Consider the following 25,710-nt stretch of genomic DNA (forward strand, 5'->3'; position numbering starts at 1 on the left):
GCTCAATATTTAATGGCTGCATTCAATAAACAGTGAGAAGAGGCAGAAGTTAGAGGCTGTTTCTGCAATAAACTGTACTACTAGGAGTCGGCTCCTGCCGCACACCGTGCTGGGGCTGGGCAGGACAGCGGTGCCGGTGCGGGGGGTCCTGCTGCTCGTTCCCTGTGCCTGGCAGCAAAGGCAGCGTAGCGCAGCGTCATCTCCTGCATCAGGTCCTGCAAGCATCAGGGATTTGCAAGGCACTGAAATGATCGCGTGTCTTGGAAGGTGAACATCTCTCCCTGAGCGTTTTTCAGCTTTGTGTTGAAGCTGGATTGCTTTTACATCGAACGTACAACACGTATCCTCAGCGTGTATTAATGACTGTCTCCTGGGGGGGGGAAATCGGCAGGAATTAGTGATGATCAGCACTGGGCTGTGAGAAAAGTTCCAGGCTCGTCTGGCACTTGAGTTCCCCTCGCCTGCTGTCAGTTAAACCGGACTGTACTCGGTAAAGCACAAAGCCTGTGGTTTTCTTGTCGTGGAGCCGCGAAAGGCGTGACGGGTGGCTGTGAGGCTCCCGCGGTGTGCTGTACTCGCAGAACGCTGTAACGGTTTCTGCGGGGCTCCCTTTGGAAGCAAACCCCCCCTTTGTAACCCAGGCTGGAACCCTCTGATCCATTGTCCTCGGTCAAAGGGTTATGATGCAGACAGAAACTCGGTAGCACAGAAACTGCTTGAAACTAAGACTATTTTTTTTTTTTTTCTTCTAAACAGCCTCTCTGGTTACATTGTTTTATATTGAATGTTTTATTGTTGTGGTGTCAGTGCCTCTTTTTACAAAAAACCAACTGATTTTTGGCTGGCCCCGGCTGGCCTTAGGAAGGGAGCTATGCAAAGAGGAGGTGTGAATCTGAGCAGGTTTGTGCCGTGGGGATTTTCACCCACGGCTCCGAGACAGACTGTGGGTAATCAACGTGTTGATAGCGACAACGACACGTCATTAAAAGCCGTGCAGTCGCTGGCGCCCTCCCTTACAGCCTGCCTTCCCCTCGGTGCTTTTTTCACGCGTGTCCTTTACCACTCCGCGTGCACGGCGGGGGGAGGGACGGTTCGGGCCGCAGCCCCGCCCGTGGGGACGGGACGGGACGGGACGGGACGGGGGTGTCCGGTGGGGCTGCCCCCTGCGCGCGGGGTGCGGTGCGCGTGGGGTCCGCCAGGGGGCGCGGCGGGGCTGGATGGGCGGGGCGGGAGGCGGCGGCGCCGCCATGGGGTCCCGCCGCCCGCGGCCCTGAGCCCCGCGGCATGGCCGGCATCATCAAGAAGCAGATCCTGAAGCACCTCTCCCGGTGAGGCACCCGCGCCCGGTCCTCCTCCCGAGGGGGGGCGGTGGGTGAGGGAGGGCCCGGGCCTGAGGTGGGGCGGTGGGTGACGGGGGGGGGCCTGAGGGGCTGCTGTGGGGCTCGGGGACCGCGGGGCTCGGCTGGCAGTCCCGCTGCGGAGCTGCCGGGCCCGGGGCGCTGTGAGGGCCCGGTGGGGGTGTGTGTGTGTGTGTGTGTGTGTGTGTGTGCGCGTGTGCGTGAGGGCTGGGGGACGCTGTGAGGGCCGGGGGGCTGCGGAGCTGCCGGGCCCGGGCCCGGTGTCTGAGGGCCCGTGGGGAGCGGGCCCGGCTTGCCGCGAGTGGGCCCTGCCGCCGGGGTCAGGCCCCTCAGACCCCCCCGGGTCGGTGCTCCCGGTGTGCGGGAGCTGCGGCGGAGGTTTCCGGGCCGGCCTGGCTCCCGCCGCTGCCGGACTCGCCTTGGTGCCGGCCGTGTGTCCCGGGGGGGGCCGCAGGCCCGGGCTGCGCCCGCCGGCAGCCTGCTCACATCGTCGTGTCGTGCTCGGTGTGGAGTCAGGGCTCCTGTCGGGAGGCGCTGAAGTATTTATAACCTGGGGAGGTGGACGAGGACAGGTAGTAATGGAGGCTGAAAGAGAGCCGGGCTTTATTCCTAGGTACCGCTCCTCCGAGGACGAAAGGCTGCGTGTGGTGTTCTTATGGACAACTCTCTTTCTTTAGACAAATAAACACACTTTTCTTGCTGGTGCCTTTATTTAATTTTGCTTCTCGGTCTCCCTTATCTTGCACTGTTATAGCGTGTTCCTGCTCAAAGTGCCCCTCTTCCCCTCCCATCTGGCCAGCTGTTAGTGCTCACCTGTCTCTGCGGTTCCAGAGTCATGAAAAATTTGGAGCTTTACCTGTTTTCCTACTAGCTGGACTTCCTCTGTCACTTCAGGTGGCTGGTCTCATCCTGCCCCTCTCTTGCATATGTATCGTGGATGTTTTTCAGAAATGCATTGTGAGTGCAGTTTAATATTGTATTAAAAAGGTGATGTTTCTCCATCCTAGTTTTGTTTCCTCTAAATACCTCAGCTTCACAGTCCCTTTGGGTCTTTCTTTCAACTATGCTCGTTTGCCCGGAAGAATTTTGCTACTGAATCATTAATCTGCCTTTATTTTCTGCTTTTCATTTGCATATGAAATAATTCCTTGTTCCCCTTGTTATGTCTTCATTTGAAGTCATTTCTGCATGGGTGTGTTTTTTTTGTTCCTGTTATTACTTTTCTATTTGCAAGGAACGGTCACGAGAGACAGCAAGATCAGGGGAAATATGAAAGAGCTATTTCACACCAACTGCTCAGATGAAGTGAATCACATGTCTAATAGGATGACAGTGGTCACTTGCGGTGATCTGTAAAGCTGGGCTTTGCTGTCAGTGACAGAGCTGAGTTATGAATGTATTTTAGAAGGCTTAGCCTGTGTTGTGCTTCAGCAGCTTAAATTCCTAGAGCAGAAGAATCTTGAAAACTTGCAGTACTTTCACCATCTGTGCTTTTCACTATCTGTGCTTTTCACTCTTTAGTCCTATATTTAGCTTGGGAGAGAAAACAGATGAGGTGGTTTCACTTTTTGGTGGCTCTGCACACCAAAACGGGCGCACGGCTGCAGTATTGGGATGGCAGATTCTGCAGGAGGCTGTTTATAACCAAACATCAAACCCTTACAGCTGGGACAAAGGGCTCTCCCTACCAGCCCTCTGAAGCGTCAGCTGCTTGCTGTGTGTTTGAACTCCTCTGAGGCTGTACAACAAGAGCAGTACTTGGGTTGTGTTTACCAGCCTGTAATTATTCATGGAAGTACATCTTATTACTTTAAAATGAAATCAGTGATTTGCCTTTACCTCTTTCTGGTTTTGTTTGAAAGTAGCCTCTTTTTATTATCTTTTTTTTTTTTTTTTTAAATAGTGCTTAGTGCAGCTGTAGTAGATCCTTGCTCTCAGAGTATTATAAAGGTGGTGTTTATCCCTATTTGGTAAACAGTGGAGTAACAGGCCCTAATAGACCATCTAATTGCATATGTTACTTACTTTCCAGAAGAAATGCAACATGTAATCCTTCCATTTGGAAGAAAAGAATAAAAGTTAGTTGGAGAAAATAATCAGATAATAGCTTTGCTTGCTGCAGTTCCAGAGGGCTGATGTGTAAGAGCCACTGAGTCAGAAGCCTCTGAAAGAAGTAAAAGCCGGTGTCAGCAGAGGAGCTGGGGTGGGGTTTGGGAGCAGGTTTGAATGCAGGGGAAGGAGACCACAAGTGTTTCTAGCTTCGACAGGAGCCCTGGAGAACTGCAGCGTGGGAGGAACTTCAGGAATCTGAGAGCAGAGTGAGAAGGAAGCAGAGGAGAAATGAGAGAGAAAAGTTGGCTGAGGTAACACCAGCACTATCACTGAGAAAACACAGAGGAAAACCAGCACGGGAAACAAAACAAGACCTGTTTGCAGAGGGAAGAGTGTGGCGCTTGAGCCACCAGTCCAGGCGGCTGGCCCAGCTGATAAGAGATGTGTGCAGCACAAGTACAGGGGATACTGACTGGTGGCTTTGTCTCTGCTGGAGCCGTGCTTGCAAACAGAGCCTGACGCGTGCAGAGTTCCTTTTCGGAGTATATGAAGTACTTAGTGCCACGGGGGTCTGCTCTGTTTTATTCCCAGTCTATTACACCGGACTAGCAGACACGTAGGATCTCGGCTGCTGTTTCACGTGTGGTCAGGACAGTATCTGCAAGGTGCTGTGTTGCTGTGGAACTGTGGAAGGGATTCAGGCAGTGTTTGTAACAAGGCTTTCTGTGTCATCTTACGCTGTGCTTTGCTTCTGTTGCTTGGTTGCACTGTCAATTGTAACTTCTCCATCCTGATGTCATATGGAGGAACACGAGGCATGGCAGAAGTTGGTAGAACTGTCTTTCATAGCACAATATTGGAGCCACCCTTTTGGATAAATAAGATAGGCTTTAGAAACAGAATTTTTAAAAAAAAAAATTCCTAGAAAACAAAACAATTGAGTAGCATGTGCAGGATGTAATACTTTGCTTGTAAAGGTAGGTCAAATACGCACCCAGAAGAAACAGCATCGTGTAACTCCTCATAAAGTATACTGCATCTCAGTAGAGCCTTTCTTCTCGGTTCCCAGTGGTTTACGCCATATATTCCTTTTTCCAGGTGAGGTTGCCTTGACTCCTCTCCTCTTTCATTTGCCATTGCACCTAGTCCTTGCCACAGATAAACCTACTGCTAGTAGAGAAGTGAAAATCTCAGAAAAGCCTATTAGTGTATCTTTAGTTTCTTCTAGATCAATTTAGCATTTAGGAACATGTGGGTGTCACAGAGCGTGCCATGGTAGGAACGCATGGGATTCTTCTCATAACTTGGATGTAAGAATCTCAGAATCTTCCTGGCCCTAAAAATGCATTCGGTATCACCCCTTCCAGGCAGTTGTGTTACTTCTGTGCCACATGCAAAGAATTCAGAGCTGGCTCCAAGACCAAGAACTGCTCTCTGCCGTGTCAGCCCTGACTGTTCTGTAGCGTTACTGGGTTAGCTCTTCAGTTGGTCTTGGAGCTGTTTGTGCCTCCGTGCTCAAGTGTATGTGATGTCCTCGCCTGCCCTCTATCCACCCCCACCTTCAAAGACCCACTCTCAGGCTAAGACAGGACAAAGGAAGGCCACTGTAGGTGATGGTCATCCTGCTCTTTGGTGCTACCAGGCTCCCTGAAGTCAGGATGGCCAAAGTGAGGTGTGTTATCCTGAGGGGACCCATCCTTCTCCTCGGAAGAGATGGGGACAAGAGGCAGAAGTGGTGGTTCTTCAGCCAAGAAAATGGGATTGAGTCCCTGCCGTTCAGGAATCATCGAGATGGGCTCTGTGGCTTGCCCTGGGCAGAAGGTCAGATCACATTACCAGACGTGCATCACTTCCCCAACACAGAGGGGTGGGGAATTCCCTAAGTCTGAAGAGCATTTTGTTCCCCCTTCAGTGCTTAGATTTCTTGGCTAAATGCTGCGATCTGGAAATCGCTATAAGAAAATACAGTCTGAATTCTCCGGTCTGTTTACTTCTCACTTGTCCTGAAGTGTTTTGCAGCATTGCTGCGTGTCAAATGCCGAGATGCAGCTGTGCCCTTGCAGTGACGGTCAAAGTGATGGCACATTCAGTTAGTAAAACGTGTTGGAAACCTCCTGATTTAGAAAGACCTACCATCAGTATAAGGTGTATGCTTACCACTTAAGCCTTCAGGTTTCTCCCAGTTTCCTGACCTTGATTCTAAATTAACTGGAAGAAATTTAAAGAGCATGGTGGGTAGGGAGGAAAGCAAGGAAATCACATCTGGGAATGGCCTGATGAAGCTACAGAATCATGGAGTGATTTAGGCAGAAGGGACCTCTGGAGAACTTTTGCCTGAGACAGAGTCTCTTTGCTAGAACTGAGACCAACATTGTAGTTTTGGCTTTAGCTGCTTTAATATCCTCCTTCAGCGATCAGGGAAATTTCTACTGCTGAAGATGATAATTTGCCTAAAATATCTGTTCCAGTTATGGGAAATACGTGAAACCACAAAGCTGCTAGCTGTTAAAAATTGATGATAAAAAAGCCATTACATTTCCATCTGCAAACCATTCTGTTCCCGCTTTCAGTGCGTTCTTTTCGGCCAGGTAGTAATTTCTTTGGTGCCCAAGTGCCATAAAGCATGTAAGTTGGAATCCAAAGCGTGAAGGCTTGAAGAACAAATCTGGTAGCTAAAGCCCAGAATAACCCCCTCCTGCAGCCAGCATTTGGACAAACAGCAGCAGAGAAGCAGAGGAGGGATGTGGTTGCGTTCTCATACCTGCAAGGAGTTTGCATGCGTTTTGGCATGGCTGAAGAGGACTTGAGCAACACAAGTATGTTACGAAGAGCAGGTAACCCAGGTGTGGATAACTGCCCTGAATTTTTAAGTTCTGCATCTTGATCCTGCCTGAGAGCAGCAGGGAACGTGTCTCAAAGGGTGGGAGTGTTTGGGGACAGATGGGAGATGCCCGCAGCTCGCCCGCCGCAGGGCTGTGTTGGGTAGGGCACGCGGTTGGGTCTGGAGGGCAGTCACCGTGCTGTGCTCCATGTGGCTAAAGGGAAGTCGCTTAATCATTTGGTGTCGTGGTTTCCCCAACGGTTAAGTAGAGATAATACTAACGAGCCAGTTTGTACGTTGCTCTGAAAATAGCCCTGGGAACGCTAGCAGACAGGAGCATTTTTGGGAACGGGGTGGAAACTGTAGCATGAAACTCTGAGCCAGTTTATAAGAAAGAAGCTTTGTCAAGCCTCCTTCCCAGCAGTGGCTGCTGTTTTGCAAGCCATCGGGCAGAGCTCCTGAGGTATCCGGCATTGAACCACCCGTAATAAGTTTGTCTCTTAAGTTCTTACACGCTGTGTCTAGCAAAGTGTTTAAGGCTGGATGCAAACCCTTTAATGTTTTTTCCAATGTAATTTGGAAATTTCTTATTTTCCTAGTACATTTTGATGGCTTTTTTACTTTTTAAAACTTTAATTTTGAGGAATTCTTGATGGAAAGATGGAACCTCAGGCTATTATGGAGTAAAGTAATAAACAGCTACCACTTCTTTGCTCAAGACAGGGGTAGGAAATGAGCATGCACACATAACAGGACGTGGCATTTTCCTTTCATGGAGAGTAATCTCTAAAATCAGGGTTGCTGTGCTGCAGTTTACCAGAAGAACCAAACTGTCAGTTTTACGAAGTCTGTGTCAGCTGCTGGATGCAAGGTGTTTCAATCTCTTCTGCTCGGCTTGAGAGAAGTGTGTGCTGTTTCTGGAATGCTAAATAGAGTCTGGTTGCAGCAAAAATAAATTGCATTTCAGTAGCTCAGGGGGCAGATGTGGCTGGACACGTCCTGACATCAGCTGCTGGGTTTTGCAGAGCCCTGCGCTGGCTGCGTGTAACCTCTCTACACCGCTGCTACTCTTCAGACTGATGGGTCGGGAAAAGGAGCTGTTAGACATGACTCTTCTCCCCTTGTCTTATTTCTCCTAGGCTTCTTGAGCTCTTACCTCCTCTGCAGCTGCTCACTTGAGTCTGAATTATGTAATAACCTGTTATTTTCTGCAGGTTGGAAGCAAAAATGCAGATTGCAATTGCAGGGTGAATAATTTCTTAAAATCTGACGAGCAGGGCTTCTGGCTAGTGCATTTATTTATGTGTTTCTTCCTAGTTTCCTTTCGTGTGTTATTACTTACTTGGGGTTTAGTCTTGGGAAATTCCCTGGCAGCTGACGAGGGTTTGCGTTCCAGATTTGGGAGCGTGGGGCAGTTGGCATTTAAACTTTACTGAGCTTCCAGCCGATGAGCTAGAAATAGCAAAACAGTTCCTCAGCAAGGTGGAGTTCAACCCCTGCCAAAAACCCAACCTCTTTCCTTTCAGATGAGTTCATGGTTTGCTTTACAGGTCTCTTAGAACCAAATTAGTTGACAGGGGGTGTGGCACAAGAAGCACACCTAGTCTGGAGCCTTTGCAGGTTTCCAGTATTCAAGTGCTTAAGAGCCATTTCTGTTTGGGACAAGAAAGTGTCCTTCGGGGTCTAACTAAGCGAGGATGCAGACGTCAGGGAGGAGTGACCCGACATTCATGCTTTGTGTAATAGTTCAGTCTCGTTCCTGATCTGTTTGGAAATGTTGATTTTCCTCTGCAAGTTTAACTTTGAATTGAATTTCTAAGTCTTTTTACCTTAGCCATGTTGTATTGCAATAGATAACTTGGAGCCGAGAGCTGACGAGTGGCTCGTTTGGGGCCTAAAGATGTTTTGTGGTGCATGTGAAACTGCATTTGGCTTTGGGTGGTGGAGTGGTCCAGCCTTTTATTCAATGTAGGTGAAATTTGGAAAGACAGGAAGCTGGTAAGTGGCATGTGTATGCGGGCACATCAAAGCACTGAAATCTACCCTGATGAGGAGCCTACCAGTGCAGTGCTAAAGGCTGTTACCAGGTTACACCTCACATGTACAGAGTTTGTTGTGTAACTTAAGTAGGGCAAAGTCATCAGGCTTATTGCATTGGGACCTCTTTGTCCGCAAAGGAAAATATTATTGCCTACCGGTATCCAGGGTATACCACTACTGTACGCGGTGTAGAGCTGGATTGCGGAGATGATTTTCACTAATAAGATGTGGTGCTTTCCATCTTCTAACAATTGGTTAGTTTGGTATTGATCAGATTGCCTTAAATTCTAAATGGCTTTATACTAAGTTGGTATGATACCAACTAGATTAGTACTAGGTACCAGCTAATACTGTGCCTAAATTAGTCTTCTCTTCTGCTAACTCAGTGTGTTTCTCTTCCTTGTCCGCAACTCTGAATCTCTCAATCTTGACTAGTACTGTGCATGCTCACCAGACAGATTGCTCCAGTTAACGCCAAAAGTTCAAGTAAGTAAAACGGCTTTTCTTCCTGAAAGGGCTTTTACTTCTTCTTCCTTTATGTCTTCAAGGCAGCTATTTTCTTCCCTTTTTACAGAAGTTTTGATCACTTGCCCACTTTTGTTTCCTCCAAGATTATTTTTCAATTCACTCTGAGTGTTTTGCAGTTAAAGCTTCTGCTGCTGTCTTGAAAGTTTTCCTGTATTTGGAAGTCACTGACCTTTTATTTTACCAGTCATGAACCTTTTTTCAAGTAAACGTGCTCTTTGGCTCCTGAGATAAGAAGGTTTAATATGAGGGGAAATGTCCTATCACTGAGATTTTTGGATTGCAGAAGATGCTTCCCAAGGGAAATGATGGAAATCCCATGAAATGGCCTGTCCAAAACCTAACCGGACAGGGCTCTGGGGAAGATTTTTGGTGAGGAGCAAATCTGCGTTGGCCAGAACATAGGGTTTGTGGGGGTTTTCTTCCCCCCCATGCCTAATTTCTGTCATTCTGCCATAGTTGCTTAGATTATATGTATTTGTGTTCCAAATTAAAGCAGAAAATCTTCATCTCTTCCCTTGTTGTTACTCCTATGAAGGCAAAAACCTTGTCCGCAGCAATTTCCCTGGAGCCCTTAATACTGCTTGTCTGTTTTCAGGTTGCAGCTGATAAGTTACCCCCTTCCTGGCTTACTTGAGTATTTTTCCATCTGCTATCTGCAACTGTGGCTAGTACTGCAAGCCATTTCTTCTGCCAATAGATGATGCTTGTCATTAAGTAAAATCAAGGTCACTGGTGTACTGCTAATTAGTTCTCACGTATAATAACCATAGTAACAAAGATATTAATAGAAATGAATGTGTTTAGCTGTAGGTAGTGATTACAAACAAAAGACAATGATTACTGAATAACTGCAGAAGCAGCTGAGGCAGAAAATCTCGTTTGAGCATCTGAAGCTACTGACAAGAAGGTTCTTGTACCACGCGGCAGCAAGGTAATGAGAGAGATGGATCTGAAAAGAAGTTTTATGATTTCAGACGTCTTCTCCTGACATTATCTGTCTATGTATTTGCTCACTTGGAGACATTGTGGCTAGACAACTACAAATGTGAACATAAATTTATTATTTATGATTATGGACCGGCTTCGGGCCAGCAATCAGATTTGCCCAAACTCCCTCTTGCAGTCAGTGAGTTTGTGGCCTCTGGATATGCAAGCTGGTGAATCGAGCAGTTGTTCTTTTAGTAGTGACATCATTTTTTTGATGTATATTCAAGCTGATGATTGAGCAAATAGACTGCCACTCCTGTGCTTTCCCCATCGAAAACATGAAATAAGGGTTCAGAGCAAATCAAATCATGATCTCAAACTGCCCGAGAGAGCTGAGGGTTTCTGTAAAGAACATCATTCTTTTAGGCCAAATCCCAAGAAGGCATTGAGGTTTAAATCATCTGGGTGTTTTTAGTGTCTTCGGGTGAGACCTTCAGTCTGCTATGACATTAGGATAGCACTGTTAAAGACTGTATGTGCCTGCTTCTTATGAAGATTGATTGAGAGCCCTAACACTTATGTCATCTAAAATGGAAAAAAACAGTGGGAAACAAGACTGTGGGGAAAACTCTTCCCTGCAAACCACTGGGCTAAGAGGCTTGACCTAGCAGGACTTCCCTAGCTGAAGCTGTTACAAGCTTCTCGCTTGTATTTCCCATTGCCTAGACTGCGAATGCAGCAGGCCGTTTTTAGTCACTTGAAGGCTTTCTATGGATGCTGGTGGCTGTGATGGTCCATTTGGCTTCAGTGCAGCAGATCCGCTTCTCGCTGGCAGACGCTGTCAGAGACAAAATGTTGCTCACGGTATTGTTAGTGTGGATGCACGCGTGCTTGTGTAAGTGTACACAGACACAAAATGCCCTTGTGACTCTGTGGTGACAATTCCATACAAGATAGAAAAAGGTTTTCTGGTTTGACTTTTGTGACAGTAATCCTGGCAAGCTCAAAAGCAGTGCTGTCCTTTGAGTTTACTGGCTCAGTGCTATGTGACTTCTGTTAGAGTTGCAAAAAAAAAAAAAAAAAAAAAAAAGGCAAATATCCCGCACTGTCAGTTTGCCTAATAGCTACCATTTTCATTCACTTTTCTCTAAGCCAGCAATCCATGCTGCCAAAAATGGTACTTTTGATGAGTATGAATGGAGGGAGTCTGCCAACAAGTATCTAAAATTGTCTGTGCTCGCTGCTTTTTCCTTCCCCTGGCAGTGACCAAAGCAGGTCCTTTCAAGAGGTAATGAAGACTGGCATCTATGAACTCCCTAGTTCACAGGCACGCTTCATCTGTTTTCTCTCTTGTAAGCCCCATCTAACATGCATTGCAGGTATCAAAATGTGTTAAATGTGACCATTATTCCATATAAAGATCTCATATTCCTTTACATGGGGAGAGAGCGGGGGACTTGGTAATAGCCATACCTTCAGGAATTTTGACTGTGTGGTTTAAGAGAGAATTTGTTTCAGTTTAAGAGAGAATTTGTTTACAAAACTTGCAGCTTCTGTTGTCCCCTCTCCTTTGGAGGTGGAACAGCACGTTTTGGTGCATCTGGAATGCTTGATGAATAGGATTCCTCTGTAGAGTCTGGTGGTACCCGTGGTGGTTTTCTCACCTGTTCAGCCAGATCTCTGCAGCCTTTCCCCGCAGATGATTACAAATAGTTATTTGTTTGTAGCTCGATTGTGTTTCATACCGCTTTCTCCACCAGTGTCCTGTTTCATGGCTTTAGCGTCCTTTCACTGTGTTACTGGGTTGGTTTTGATACACATACACACTAAATAAAAGTAATGCCCTGGTTTAGACGTGCCTGTATATTTTTCTTCTGTATTACCAGCTGAAAGCAGCTTCCCCATCTAAGCACGCTCAGCCTGGGAGGAGGATTTGAGACACCAGGGTTCTGATCCTTGCTTTACAAGTGTGAGAAAGCCGCTCTGCGCCTCAGCCTCTCCCCGCCTGTAAGCTGATCACTGCCCGCAGCAGCCTGTGAGCTTAACAGCGCCAAGTGCTTTTTATTACCTACCTGTTCAGCTTGTATTTGTTTTATTCTTGCCATCCAATCCCAAGTGGACGTGATTACAACAGCTTTCAACAGAGCTGGTTCACTAACGCAAGACGAGGATGCTCATGTATTGCCTCTGGAGGTATTTGGTCTAATTTTCAGCAGTGTCTGAGATTGTGGGTGCTCACAACAGGGTTCCGAGCACAAACCTCAGCCTATCCCCGTATCTCCCCTCTGGTGGGGAGGTTCTGTACGGATGCTGAGAAGCAATGTTGAACTTGGCCACCTTCCTAGGCGTGTGTAAACAAGAGGCCTCCGGTTAAAGGGAGTAACAAGTTTAAAGTGAACGTGTCAGCCCGAGATGCTGGCAGGTGTGTTATAAACTTGGTCTTTAATCAGCTGTCAGTGTGTGCCTTTGGCTCACGGGAGGGAAGTGACAGCATGACGCAGTAAATGTCTGACTCGGGCTTCTGTGGCAGCAGACGACTCTAGCGTGGCAGGGATCAAGGTAAAAAGCAGTAGTAGGCAAACTCACAGCTGTTTGTGCCACCCTCCTCTTCCAGGAGTTGTGCATCAGTGGCTCTTCGCCATCCGTCAGACTTTCTCCTAACAAAACGTTCGCCTTGGGAAGGCGCTTTCCTCCGGGAAGCCTGCGTTGACTGACCAGCAGCAGATCTCGCGTCTCAGCCGGTTTCGTACCGCACCTCGTGCTCCTATGGTGGCCGCCACATCAGCTGCCATCCCAGCAGTGTTGCTCTGGTTCCTCCTCCCCTCCCCTCTTTGAGCAATGACTTTGTTCAAGATGTCCTTTGTGCCTTTCACAGAGAAGTAGCCCACACTGATGGTGCAGGGAAAGGAGGGAGAGAATGGCAGCGTGTGACTAATTGTGAGACTAATCCTGCTTACGCTGACAATAGGGTCTTTCTGTTCCGCTATCTGGACCACTGTACAGAATTAGAATTAGCATTAGGGTAGAGGAATGTGTGGGATAAGCCCTGGCTTCAGTAGTAAGTTGTCTGGCAGGAAGTCTTCAACTTTGAGTCCTGTGACTGTGGAGTGCAAGCTGCCTGGCTCCCTTGGTGGCAGCCCCTCCTGCACAGAAGGGTTGTTTGGTGGAGACAGCTGTCCCAGGGGGGTATTGCCGACCCACATACAGCCTCTGTGAGCTATTGCCCTCTAACCTGGCTCTTAAGGTTCCTTAGGGGCCACGGTGGTTTTAACGAAGTCAGAGATTTTCAGATCTACACGAGAATACGCTGCTCTTGAGCCATCCTGCTGAAATTGTTCCATCCATTGCATTTAAATTTCAGGCACATAAGGGATTTGAAGATCCTAGGCTGCTGCGTGCAAGGGAGGTGGAAACAACAGAAGCCCTTGGGAGGAGGAATTGCAACCAGAGAGAGCAGCAGCTGCTGGTTGCCAAAAGGAGAGGAGGACAGGAGCTTGGGCTGGTCACTAGGCAGAGGAGTTAGGTTGCATGCTTGGACCTGCTGACCAAAGAGCAGGCTGGATTGCCAGGCTGGTGTTTAAAGAGACAGCCATAAAAGTAATTTATTAATGATCTTTTACTTTCCCGTGTCAGAAACTTCAAAAAGAATCTAAATAATTAAACTTTTCACGGTTGATATGACACCCCTGGGGGAGTAAAATTGCTGACCTGTTGCAGTTTGCCTTTGGCTTTCTTTGCTTTTGTCCTAGGGCAATTTTGCTGTTTTCCAGGTTGCCCAATGCTTTAGAAGGCATGTTCAGTTTCTCAAACTTGAATTTGACTTAAAACAAAAAAAAACCCAAAAAACAAACACGTCCTTCAAATGCCAAAGTGTACAGACAGTTTTTGCTGGAGCAACCAACATGCCCTGGGTTTAAAAATGTCAGAAAGGGTTTAACAAAACAGCAAGCAGATCCTTATACTTAAAATAGCTCTCTTAAAGGCTCCTGTAGTCTCAGCAGCTTTGCTGGGGGTTGTTTTTCAAGTCTCCTCTTTTTCTTGTAGGTTTACCAAGAATCTCTCTCCAGACAAAATCAACCTGAGCACGCTGAAAGGGCAGGGGCAGCTGACCAACCTGGAGCTGGATGAAGAGGTGCTGCAGAATGTGCTGGAGCTGCCCACCTGGCTTGCCATCACCCGGGTCTACTGTAACAAGGCATCTATCAGGGTGAGCAGAGGAAACTGCGCTCGCACCCCAGAGGCTTTCCACCAGCAGCTTCCGTGTGTCACTTGGGAATTTCCGATGGAGAATCGTGATGTGATTCAATCCCCACATCTCAAACCCTGTGCTTGGGGCGTGAGATCTGCTGATTGAATGCTACGAAGTAACTGCAGCGGGTTTCACCAGGCTGCCTTTGCTAAGTGCTCTGCCCCTGATGGTAGAGGATGCTGAGAGAAGCAGAGGAAAAGTGTGCTGTGGTCCTTCCTCACCTTTGGGTGACTTGTGAAGCCGGCAGTGAGGTCTGTGTATTTAATAGCCACTGACGAATTTCCAGAAATTTGCCCAGATGCTTTCTGGACCCACTTATTTAACATCCAGAGTGTGCCATGGCAAAGAATTTCACAGCTTAACTGCGGCTGCTTTTGCTTTATCAAGCCTGCATGTTCTAGTTTTAGTTGATAACCTCCTGGTACTGTTATTGGAAGAAATAGCGAACAATCATTCCCTGTTCATCACCTCTATGTCACTTAGGATTTGACAGACCTCTCTGGTCATTCCCTCCCATTTCCCTGCTGTTTTGATAGCAAAAGAGTTTTCTGTTTCTTCCCTCATCCCTGCTGATTTTATTTTTTTTTTTTTACGCTAAAGAAGTAACACAGACTTCCAGCAGGAATAGGAAGCAGAGAATAATGGAGTGCGGTTCCCTGAAAGCCTGATTATGCTGTGAGGCATTGTAAAAATAAATTGAACTTAAGTCTTGGTTGTTGAAAATGCAATTCATAAGAAATGCATGAATAGTGCAAGTGAAAAGCTGCACTCAGCCTTTATGCCCACACTTATCTGTTTACATGCATAATTGCTGAAATTGTGCATGCAGTTGCACTTTTGCACACTGAGCTCCTCTTAAATTCTTCCTTTTTTTGTTTTTTAGAGAAAAAATGATTTTTTTTTTCAATTGATATAAAATGCCAGATTGTTTAATCTTGGTTGGTACTAACCATAGTTGCCTTATGTGAATGTAGAAGTTTTCAGTGTATCAAAGAGACTTGCTATAAAAGCAAAATGGTTCTACTCTGCCAAGTGACAATAAAAATGAGCCTGTCTTGCTCATCTGATCCGCTCTGCTTTTAGTCAGATCTGCTTAATTTAGTAACAAACATTTGTTTTCCCTCCTACGAGAACCACAGAATAAGTGTTGCTGTAAGAAAATAAAATGGATCTTTTTGGCTTGTGCACAGTCTTCAAAAGATTTACCTAACTTCCAGTAACAGCAGCAATTAATTCTAAACTCTTTAAGGACAAGAACATTCTCCGTAAAGGAATACGAAAAATCAGAATTTGTCCTGCAGAATATCTGTTACTCGAGATGATATGTGAGATCCAAAAGCTAAGCTTGGTTTATACGTCTAGCGGCTGGAACGTTGCTTCACTTGTCTGTGTGAGCCTGGTTGACCTGGATACAGTGAGACGTGATGGATTGTCACTGTGGTCATTTCGCAGAGATGAACTTTGGGCTCAAATGGTTCCCTGCAATTTCTTGAACTTTCCGATGCAAGGATAACTCTCGTAACCTCAACTTTATTGTTTCAGATCCAGTGGACAAAGCTGAAAACACACCCAATCTGCCTGGTAATGTTTCCTCTCTTGTTCATTCCTTTTCTTCCTTGCTCTTTTTAATCTCTCCTACTTGAGAAAAAAATCTGCAGAGGGAAACTGTGAAGTGCATACTTAAATTTTCACTTGACCTAAATCCTCTAAGGCCCCTAGTGCATAGGGGAAGGGGAGTTCTGAGAATAGTCCTGTTTGGCGATGAGTGACCTCCCATGAGACCCACGTTTCGCTGCAGGATGGAGCTGGGCTGAGCTCTCAGCAAAGTTTAGGGCAACCTTGTGCCTGGTTTTTGTTGTTTGTTTTCCCCCCACTTCTGGGGATTCAGATTACCCAATGATCCTGGCACTGATGGTGCAGAGAGCTTTAACACATGAGGCTCTTGGAGAGACGTGAGACTCCAGAGCTTGTTTATCCCTGTCCTAGAGTCTCAGACCTAAGGCTGGTAGGCTGAGCTTGAGTCTCGGTCTTGTATTTACGGCTCCTATGTTCTGTCTGTACAGTACCTGGATAAAGTGGAGGTAGAGATGCGAACATGCGAAGAGCCTCGGCCACCCAACGGACAGTCTCCCATTGCTCTTGCCGCAGGACAAAGGTCAGACCCTGAGCCCTGTAGTTTCTTTCTGACACGTTACTGGGGTATGGGGGGCTGTTGTTCTCGATGGTTAACCATTGGCCTTCTGCGCTCAGGTTTAAGTGGTTCTAATACTGCTTATAAACCTTGGAGTCTCTCTGTGTGTAGCCTTACCGCTTCTGAGGCTTTTGTTGTAACAGGTGATGACTTTGAGGGATCTGCTCTTTGCAGTGAATATGGCTTTGCTGAAAAGGTCGTGGAGGGGATGTTTATCGTTGTCAATTCCATCACCATCAAGATTCACTCCAAGGCCTTTCATGCTTCTTTTGAGCTATGGCAGCTCCAAGGCTACAGCGTCAACCCAAACTGGCAACAGAGTGACTTGCGACTCACCCGCATTACTGATCCACAGAGAGGAGAGGTAAAGAGGCGTCTTATGTTGCCTGTCATAATGTGCGCAGAAGTGTGGCACTCGTGCCACCCCAGGCCTCTGTTGTCTGAATTCTCCTACGGTGGCAGTAGGGAGCTTTGGTGAGCTTGCCTGCTGTTTGCTGGAACAGGGTGGCTGGGAGCTGACTTGTGTTCAGAGCTTTCTCTGAGCTCCTCTAATCCAAGAGGATGAAACTGGAGAAGCTCTGCATGCCCTTGTGACTTGTCTGGTTTTAAACTCAGCGTGAGAGAGGGAGTTAGATGTTACCTGGGGCACGATTTTGGTTTTGTACTGGGATCACAGTAGAAAAGCACATCGAATGATTTTCTGTGGCCTTGTTTCATTCCACATCTTCTAAACATTTAGTTTAATCCTTGAAGTTATTGAAAATCTTAGCATTTTCCTATTTTTTTCTTTTTCACCTTCTGGGTAGGTTTTGACATTCAAAGAGCTGACCTGGCAGACACTTCGGATAGAAGCAGATGCCACTGACAATGGCGATCAGGATCCTGTTACTACTCCTCTGAGACTCATTACCAACCAGGGGAGGATCCAGATCTCTCTCAAGAGAAGGGTGAGAGTTTCCTCCATCCATTGCAGGATACAGCCTCACTGCCTGGTGCAGTGATGATGCGTATTTCCTCCCGTGTTCCTCAGCAACCGTTCTTTTCCTTCACAAACGTTGAGCCCAAGCTGCCATATCGCTCTGTGTTTTCTGTTGGAAACAGCTGTGTTCTTACTAAATGTCAAAGCAGATTAATTCCCAGGGGAGGATAACATGTATGGAGTAAGTTTTGGGTGGTTTTTTTTTTTTTTTTTTAAAATCCATTCGAATATCCCAAGGAGACCTGTCATCTCTTTACTGGGAAATTAAAGCCCGGTAGCCTTATTTTTAGCTGTCTATGGAAATGTGATGAAGAGTAGGTAAAAAATAATAACAATTGAACTTTTTTGTTGTTGTTTTTGTTTTTTCTCAGAGGAGGTACAGTGGACATCCACCAGATGAGTTTCAGAGCAGCATCTCTTTGTTTCTCCTACAGCTTCTGTGTATTATGAATAATATATGTATATGGTCACAATTCCTAAACTCTCTCGTGACTCCTTGCTGTTTCAGACCAAAGATTGCAATGTTATGGCATCTAAGCTGATGTTTCTTCTTGATGACCTGCTCTGGGTGCTGACAGACTCTCAGCTGAAAGCAATGATGAAATACGCAGAGTCTCTCAGTGAAGCCATGGAGAAGTCTGCACAGCAGAGGAAAAGCTTGGCACCAGAGTCCGTACAGGTGAGTGAATCGTGATTTGGATGTTGGCCTGCTAGGAAAAATGGAAAAGACAAGGTGAAAGAGACGGTTTCTGTTTGTGTGGCGTCTCGCCCTTGCTCATAGAGCATCTCACTGACAGCAACTGTTAGGCTTACCTCATGTCAGGTCAGCATTGTTTGGATTGTGAGCTGTTGTTGGGTAATGGGGGGACCGAAGGAGTTGGATTCATCACCAATAAGCATTCGAGATTATTCATGTGTAGTCGCAGGGTAGATTCTGTCTGCTGGCAGGGAAAAAGTGGTGTGAAGTTGCATGGTTTTTTGGATTTGGCTGGCACATGGAAAGTTGCAGAGGGTCCCCCGAAGATTTGATTTGGTAATAAGCGATAAATATGTTCTAGAAATAATCTTTTCTGTCTCTGACAATCTGCATAGGCCTGGGGGAAGGGACTCTGGTATAATAAATTATGACATAAAACCGTAGTGAGCTGTGATGCTCAAGGGAAAACATTGGCATCCAATTTCACTGTTGTTGTTCAGGTTTCTTTTTTTTCACTTTAATACTCTAGAGAGAGCTCTTGATTTTTGTAATTGTTCTTTGGTTCGTGTATAGCTTTGTGGTGTATGAGAACCTTACAACAGCTGCTTCTGCTAGGAGCCTTGATCTTCCCTTACCGCTTTCTTTGTTTTCAAAATGCTGTGCTGAATAATTGTTTGACGAATGTCACAGAATAAATACGTAGGGCAGAGGGCTAAAGATGTTTTCAGAGACAAGGGTGAGGGAAGAGGAATGTCACTGCTGGTGATGGAACGTCCAGGGAAGGAGGGCTTTGCACATAGTGCGGTGAGATTACATAGAAAGGGGGAGCAGGAATACTTAGCCCTTTTTGTCCAGGAGTCTTAAAGTATATTTCAAGTTGAACGGTAGCTTGATGTAGAGGAGACAGAACCACAGACAAAGAGTTTTGCTCGTGAGAACATAGGAAGGGATCCAGATTTCTGGACTTCCAATTCAATTTCTATAAATTGATGCCTTGCAGTCTGGAAGATTGCATGAGTTGTTTTTAATTGTATTGTAACATCTCTTCTTTTTTGTCTCTTTTTTTTTTTTTTTTCTTCTTTCTGTTAGTTCTCACTGAGCTTGTCTCTCTCCAATAGATCACACCGCCTGCTCCCAGTACCCAGCAGTCCTGGTCTCAGCCGTTTGGAGTCAGCCCGAATGCAAGTAGCATTGGTCAATACTTTGATAAGCATGACATGAAGGAGTCATCGTACCACCTCCTCATCTCGCACTTGGATCTGCATATCTGCGATGACAGCCACAGTCGAGAGTCAGGTAACTGAGAACAGCATTAGAAGGACACTGCAGGATGAAAACATTTATCCGGTCATCAGTTTTCTGGCTTGAAGGAGGATTTTTCTCTTGAGAACAAACATCTTTCATATTACTGTTTCCCAATGAGGCAATAGGCAGTTTGGAGAGATCAGTTCCGTGCGTCTGAAGTAGGTATTGGAAAATCTTTCTTGGCTCTGTGGGACAAACATGGGGAAGTCCATCAGTGGACGTGCTTGCCAGTGGCCTAGTTGAAGTGAACAATCTGGCATTGAGCCATGGGGATAACACGTGATCATTCCACTTCGTGAGAAAACATTTGTTTTGACAGCGTTCAGGGCATTCACAGTAGCAGAGCTACAAGGATTCTTTGCCATCTCTGACAGACTGTTCCCCTGCTTACCAAGTTCTTGTCAAGCAAGGCTTTGCTTACTAGTGTCTGGTTTACTCCTAACTCCCCCCCTACTGAGATAGATTTCTAAGTACTTTTTTGTCTTTGAGGCAAATGTACCCCTCTCTATCTCTTTGCACGGCCATCTCTGACCCAAGTCATACTGCTTCTTCCCTTTAAAAAACAGAAAAAAATAATCTCCTACCCATGTCTATCACAATTCCAGATATTTTTGAGTTGGTCTGTGTATCACTCTCTCCTGAGCTGTTGATAACAACATCTTAGCTCAGTTTTATTGTCTCTATTTCACTGGCCCTACCAGCAACTGTTGAAAACACAAGTGCTGGTTATCCTAGTGGGAAGTGTAATTGATAGGGGTCTGGGAAGCAATGGGATCTTGGATTTTGGTATTTGAGATTCTAGATCTGGTTCTTACGATATAAACCATTGGCCTGTTACGTTCAACTTGTCCTTGCCTAGGACAAGGTTTTGATACAGCTTTTTAAAAGATGATACTCTAATACTGGCCACAGTGACAATCAATCAGTGGTGGCAATCAAGGCAATGTTGTTCTGAATTCTCCTGGATCAGGACTTGGATTGCAGAGCTGATCGTAGTTTTCTTTGTTCTGTTTTCCACAGGTGCTCTGAAGCATGGGATGCTGGGAGGTGCCATGCAGCTCACCTTCAGGAGGATGGCTTTTGACTATTATCCTTTCCACAGGGCAGGTAGGGGAGCATGTGCCTCCCAACTTGAGGAGGGGCCTATAAAAAAAAAGAATTTGAACAGTGATGCTACATGGCTTCAGGCAGGACTGGAAGAAAGGCTACACAAAGGACTTGGGACTTAAATCCTCATGGGCAGGTTTAATCCAATTTACCTGTTGGTGGATGGCTGACAAGTTCTGACAGACCAGAGTACAAAGAGGAATAAGTTGCTGTCTGTTGTAAAGACATAAAGTTGAACCTTTGTTTTCCTTTTCAGTTGCTTAAGCTCTTACATGTGCCTAATCAATTTGGAAGGGTTATAGGATGTATCCCAGGAGAAAAACTGTTTGTGGTTAGCTGAAGAATCAAGAAACAGTGATCTTGGCATTCTTCCCAACACTTGAATTTGGAACACTTGCTGGTAGGACCAGCCCTGTTGTGTCAAACCCTGCACTTGTTTCACAAGCACTTAGTATGCTGCATATTGCATATTCCAGATCTGATATCAATAAAGAGGAATGCTGTACAGATTTGCATACATTTGAGGGGCACAAGAGGGTTGTGTGTATCCAGGAACCTCAATTTTAAAGCCAGAATGTTTGCTTTCATGCAGGAGATGCCTGCAAGCATTGGGTGAGGTACAGTGAAGCAATGGAAACACGAGGACAGTGGGCAAAGAAGTTGGTCAGTGAATTTCAAAGCAAGATTGAGAAGCTCTATGAAGAAATGGACCCTGCATTTGCCAGGACTCCACTTTCCCCCTTCAAAAGGAAACTAGGTAATGGTATTTGATAAAACTGCTAGTAAAGCAGGAGATGGCAACAATTTTGCTCCATCCAGCAATATCTCTAGTTACCTCTCCCCAATTTAGCAGTTTGATCTGTTGTTGCAGAAATCCATAGCACACTAAAAATCCTAAATATAATGGCAAAGGATTTGGCTATTGTGCTGGAGTAACACTGCAGCAAGAATGGACAGACTGCAGTGCTCATTTTCCTAGCTTATTTATTGAGTTTCTCCATGAGTGAGTATATAAGGAGTAAATAAAATACTTGAATCCCAGCTGAAGAATGTGTTCTCTTGCTACAGAGCACACTCATCTTTCACAGTGTTCTTCCCTCAAAAGTCCTAAGGTTTTTTTGTGAGGGTTTTTTTTTTCCCTGCCTACCCGTGCCCATCTGTTTCTAATTTTGAGGCTGTTAATTCTGCTCTGTAAGCACATAGGTGTTGCTATTGATGATGAAGATTGCTGTGAAGGAGGTGAGTAAAACCCTGCTGGTCCTGCTTTTCCATCCCCACAGATACTTCGTTGAGTCCCCATAAAAGTCCCATGGAGAAAGGCCGTGTACCTCCCACGAGTTTGCCACAACTCCGGCACCCTCCCTGGAATCGGCTTCGATCCAGCTGTGTGGTAGTTCGAGTGGATGACTTGGATGTTCACCAGGTAGGGATCTGAGCAGTGTCTGGAGAGGGTCATGTCATTCTTAAAAAAAGAAATTGAATCTGATATGATTCAAATCGTGCAAATCCTATGTCATCCAAGACAATCAAAACTCTGCCCAGAGAACCCAAATGCCGTTATTATACTCCGTGTAGAACTTTTAAACCAAGTATGAACTGCTGATAATTTTCATGTTCAGAGGAAATTGCATGCATAACCACAGAGTTTTGGCACTAAACTTGCATTAGGCAGGCCCAGGGTAAAAGATTTCATGCATTTGAGAAGTGAGTGAGGATATGGATTTTTGACAGAGGAGGAATAAGTCTTACCTCCTGCTTTCTGACCCAGGACTGGAAGCATCACTAGTCTGGGTCAGGCCTACATCCATATATGCCATAACCAAGAGCATAATCAGTACCAGATCCTATAATGAACTTACCAACGTGCTGTTAATCTTGCAGAAAGCTATAATAGATTTCAGTTCTGTTTATTCATGTCATCTAAGTCTGATTGTCATGGCTCTTCCTAGCAGTGACAGGAGACATAAAGAGCTAAATTCCCTCAAAGGAGAGGAGTTGGCAATATTTGCAGGTAGAATAAAGTTTTATTTTTACTTGAAAGCAGGGTATGTTTGATGTGTAAATGAGATGGATCGAATATGGGAGACTGCAGGGTTACTGGTACACTTTGTTTTGCCAAATCTGAATTCTGCACAACTGCATACCATTGTGTTTTCAGGTTTCTACAGCTGGTCAACAAAGTAAGAAACCCTCCACCTTGCTTTCATGTAGTAGAAAATTCTTCAAACTTCCTGATCAGGTCTCTGCCATCCATATTGAATTCACAGAGTATTACTTCCCAGACAATCAGGACTTTCCAGGTAATACACCAAGGTTAGCACCTCCTTCATAAGTTTCTTAAAGAATCAGTCAACTCCTAATTCTTTAGGTGTGTTAACCCCATTATGTATTCTCCGAGTGTCCATTTTTGTTTTGTTTTCTGATGTCTGCCTTTCTAAATTTTTTTTTTTTTTTTGCCTGTGGAAAAGTGGGATAGAGTTTGCCTGCTGCAAAATGTGGAGGCAAAGTTGTCCTTGCAAAATAATGTATCCAGGAATGTATTGAAGGAGCTGCTGCCTGCCCGGTTCTTGGGGTTCTGCCTTATTGGTTAGCACTGGAGTAGGACTGTAGGGTGCTTTGGGTGCTCTGCAGATGGCTTGATGTGAGACCTGGAACACCTTGTTTCTGTGGTGCACCACAGCTTCTCCCTTTCATCAAGAGATCTGTTTTCCAGTGGGTGTCGGAGCCTTCTGCATTGGTGTGGTGCAGGTTATACACTGAGCTGGAGACCACCTGAAGGGCCTTTTCTACAATTCTTAATCTGTCTCGATTCTGTTTCATTCTAGTTCCGTGCCCAAACCTGTATGTACAGCTGAATGGCCTGATGCTTACCCTGGATATAGCAAGCGTGCTCTGGATAAACCTCTTCTGTCTGGATCTTTATCGCAGCTTGGAGCAGTTCAAAGCCATCTACAAGCTGGAGGACTCAGGAAAGCATGATGAGCATGTTGATGTTCGACTGGATGGCTTCCGGCTGAAGGTACATTAATTTCCTTCCTTTCCTAGCCTTCAATGTTCTCTCCCTCCCTGTTGTGGAAGGAACATGAGACCAGGATATAGCTGGAGTCCAGAATGAGAAAACAAAACCTCTGCTTTTCTGTAACTTTTTTTCTGTCTACCACTTGTGTTAGTTTTGTTTTGATCTATGGGCAGTAAAACACGTGCTTGCACTCTAGTCCAGAATAGGCAGGCAAGTTAGTACTTATGCAAACAGTTTCAAGGAGAAATTGATGGTTCAAGTAGTCAAAAGTTGTTTTCTGGCCTTTGGAAAGCACTTTGACTCTCCTGAGTCTGCTGCATTGATGTCTATGGTGTTTCTCACTGACTACCCTTGTTTAGTGGTTTTGTGAGGATGCTTAAAGGCCTGAAAGTATAGTAAGTCCTTGCAGAGAAAGATCAAAGTGAATGTTGTACCTTGAGCTGCTACATAAGCCATGGATGGTAAAAGAACCTAAAATAAAACTCAGTTTAAATTCACTCGTGCCTGATTCCTCTTCCCTGATTTGTAAATTTTATTTAATTTTTCAGATAGGGATAAATTGAGAGTCTAGTCCAGCTCTTGGGATTTTAGTAGAGACCAAGACTTCTCGATTGTCTATACGTTCCACAGCTGCCCTTCCGTGTAAATGGCCAGCATAAGCCTCTGTTAATTTCCCTTCTCACCGCTTTACTCGTAATGCCTTTCTCCTCCACGTAGCTTAACATCCCTGTGGAGAAGAAAGTCACTGACCATCAAGATCGCCCACAGACACTCTGCATTTGCACGTCAGAGATGACTGCCACCAACACCCGCCACGCTCCCTTCTGCAGCTGTCAGGACCTCCAGAGCCTCTTCCGTAAATTTGCCAGTTCGGAATTCTTCCACTCCAGCTACACTAAGTTCCCAAGGTCTCAGGACAATTTCGGCCTCCTCCACACCCTTTTCCTGCGCCATGCGTATGAGGTGGATGATAGGCCTCAGAAGCATCCAGGCTTTCCCCAGCTGCTACACAGAACCTCTGCCTCTGAAGATCTGTGGTCTGTGAATTTCACTGAGATTTCCCTGGACTTTGAGGGGGCTGAAAGCTCAAAGGGCAGAGCCCTTAGCTTTATTGATCCTCTTCCCCTTTCCATTTGGGCCTGCCTTCCCAAGAGGTGGGGGCAAGCTCAGATATCTAAACGACAGGAATTAGCTGCCTCGGAGTTGAAAATCAAGCCTTCTGCCAGCTTTAGCAATCACTCCAAGAATGAGAACCTTTCCAGAGAACATGGGGTTTGTCAAAGATCAAAGACTGACCAGGATCTGAAGAACATCTACAAGGCCCCAGAGACAATGGATGTCTTGGGAGAATCTGAATGCGAAGTTGATGATGGAGTAGACGATAAAGAGCTGGAAGCCTCTGCTGATATCCACGTCCTTGTGTCCTCATCTGTTCATGTCAAAGTTCGGCTCAACCACTACCAGTACTTGGTGCTGCTCAGGATGAAAGAAGTTCTGCAAATGCTACAGGAGCAGTTGGCCCAAGATACCCAGGAAGTGACTGGATCTCCTTTAGATCCCATGTCTGCTTGTGTAGGAGTTATGTTCCATAGTGCCGAAGTGGCCCTACTCATGAACCCCACACCAGGCTCCGTCTTGGAACCCAGATCCCTTGACTCAGACACAACAAGCCTGATCGAGTCAGAGCTCTCACCTTCAGACAGCAAGGAGGGGCTGGCAGCTGAAGAGAAGGAGCTGAAATCAGAGACCAGTTCAGAGAAGGAAGTATGCAGTACCTCAGAGGTCCCAAAGGACAGTGGGATTGAAAATACAGGTACCAGTGTAATGCTGGAGAGACCCCCAAGATCTGCAAGTGATGGAGCTCTGAGTACAGCTCCATGTAGTAAGAGCATAGAGGAGAAAGGTTTGATAGAGGAAGCCCATGAAGCTGTGGAAGCCCTGGTTGCAGAAAAACCCGCAGAGACCAGCAGCCATCCTCAGAGCCCTCCTGCTCTCGCTGCTAGCCCAACCTCAGACACACAGCCCTTGGGGAGAGGAAACGTTGCTCTCGATGGCCAGGCAGAACTCATCCCTTTGAAGAACATAGAGGTGGAGTTGTCTAGTGCACTGCATATCACGAAGGATGCCACGAAGGAAGCCCTGCATGTGACTATGGACCTCACCAAAGAAGCCATGTCTATAACAAAAGATGCTCTGACCCTGAGCCGGGAGAAGATGACCTCCACCATGCAGAAGATGCTCTCTCTCCCCCCAGCCAAGTGAGTGGGACATCCTCCTGTGCTTCGCAATAGCAGCAGCAAGGCTGCAGGGGAGGGGGGAAATGCAGGCTGACCGCTCCCTTTCTTTCCATGTCATTTAAAGATAGGATCCTATCATTAAAGATAGGTTAGATCTTCATCTCTTAGGGCTGGTCTCAGTACACTAAAGTCTGACTTGC

General features: G+C 46.1%; 1 protein-coding gene across 4 annotated transcripts in view; it reads left to right on the forward strand.

Annotated features, from left to right (window-relative positions):
* Positions 1-1,201: 1,201 nt before the first annotated feature.
* The window catches only part of BLTP3A (bridge-like lipid transfer protein family member 3A), a 33,941-nt gene continuing 9,432 nt past the window's right edge, over positions 1,202-25,710 (forward strand). For 2 of the 4 annotated variants that reach the window (XR_012838941.1, XM_075776191.1), the window contains exons 1-14: positions 1,202-1,328; positions 13,771-13,933; positions 15,518-15,556; positions 16,039-16,130; positions 16,341-16,530; positions 16,973-17,113; positions 17,654-17,824; positions 18,961-19,138; positions 20,168-20,254; positions 20,847-21,011; positions 21,535-21,677; positions 22,413-22,554; positions 23,080-23,273; positions 23,991-25,531. Coding sequence is in view for 3 of the 4 variants with exons in the window: in XM_075776191.1 (XP_075632306.1) it covers positions 1,285-1,328; positions 13,771-13,933; positions 15,518-15,556; positions 16,039-16,130; positions 16,341-16,530; positions 16,973-17,113; positions 17,654-17,824; positions 18,961-19,138; positions 20,168-20,254; positions 20,847-21,011; positions 21,535-21,677; positions 22,413-22,554; positions 23,080-23,273; positions 23,991-25,531 (3,290 nt within the window). In the remaining variant the exon portion in view is untranslated. Of the gene's footprint in view, positions 1,329-13,770; positions 13,934-15,517; positions 15,557-16,038; positions 16,131-16,309; positions 16,531-16,972; positions 17,114-17,653; positions 17,825-18,960; positions 19,139-20,167; positions 20,255-20,846; positions 21,012-21,534; positions 21,678-22,412; positions 22,555-23,079; positions 23,274-23,990; positions 25,532-25,710 lie in introns of those variants that run through there. The other 2 variants (XM_075776194.1, XM_075776193.1) reach the window with 2 other exon arrangements.

Source organism: Balearica regulorum, chromosome 25 (genome assembly GCF_011004875.1).
Source record: "Balearica regulorum gibbericeps isolate bBalReg1 chromosome 25, bBalReg1.pri, whole genome shotgun sequence".
Classification (NCBI taxonomy): Eukaryota; Metazoa; Chordata; class Aves; order Gruiformes; family Gruidae; genus Balearica; species Balearica regulorum.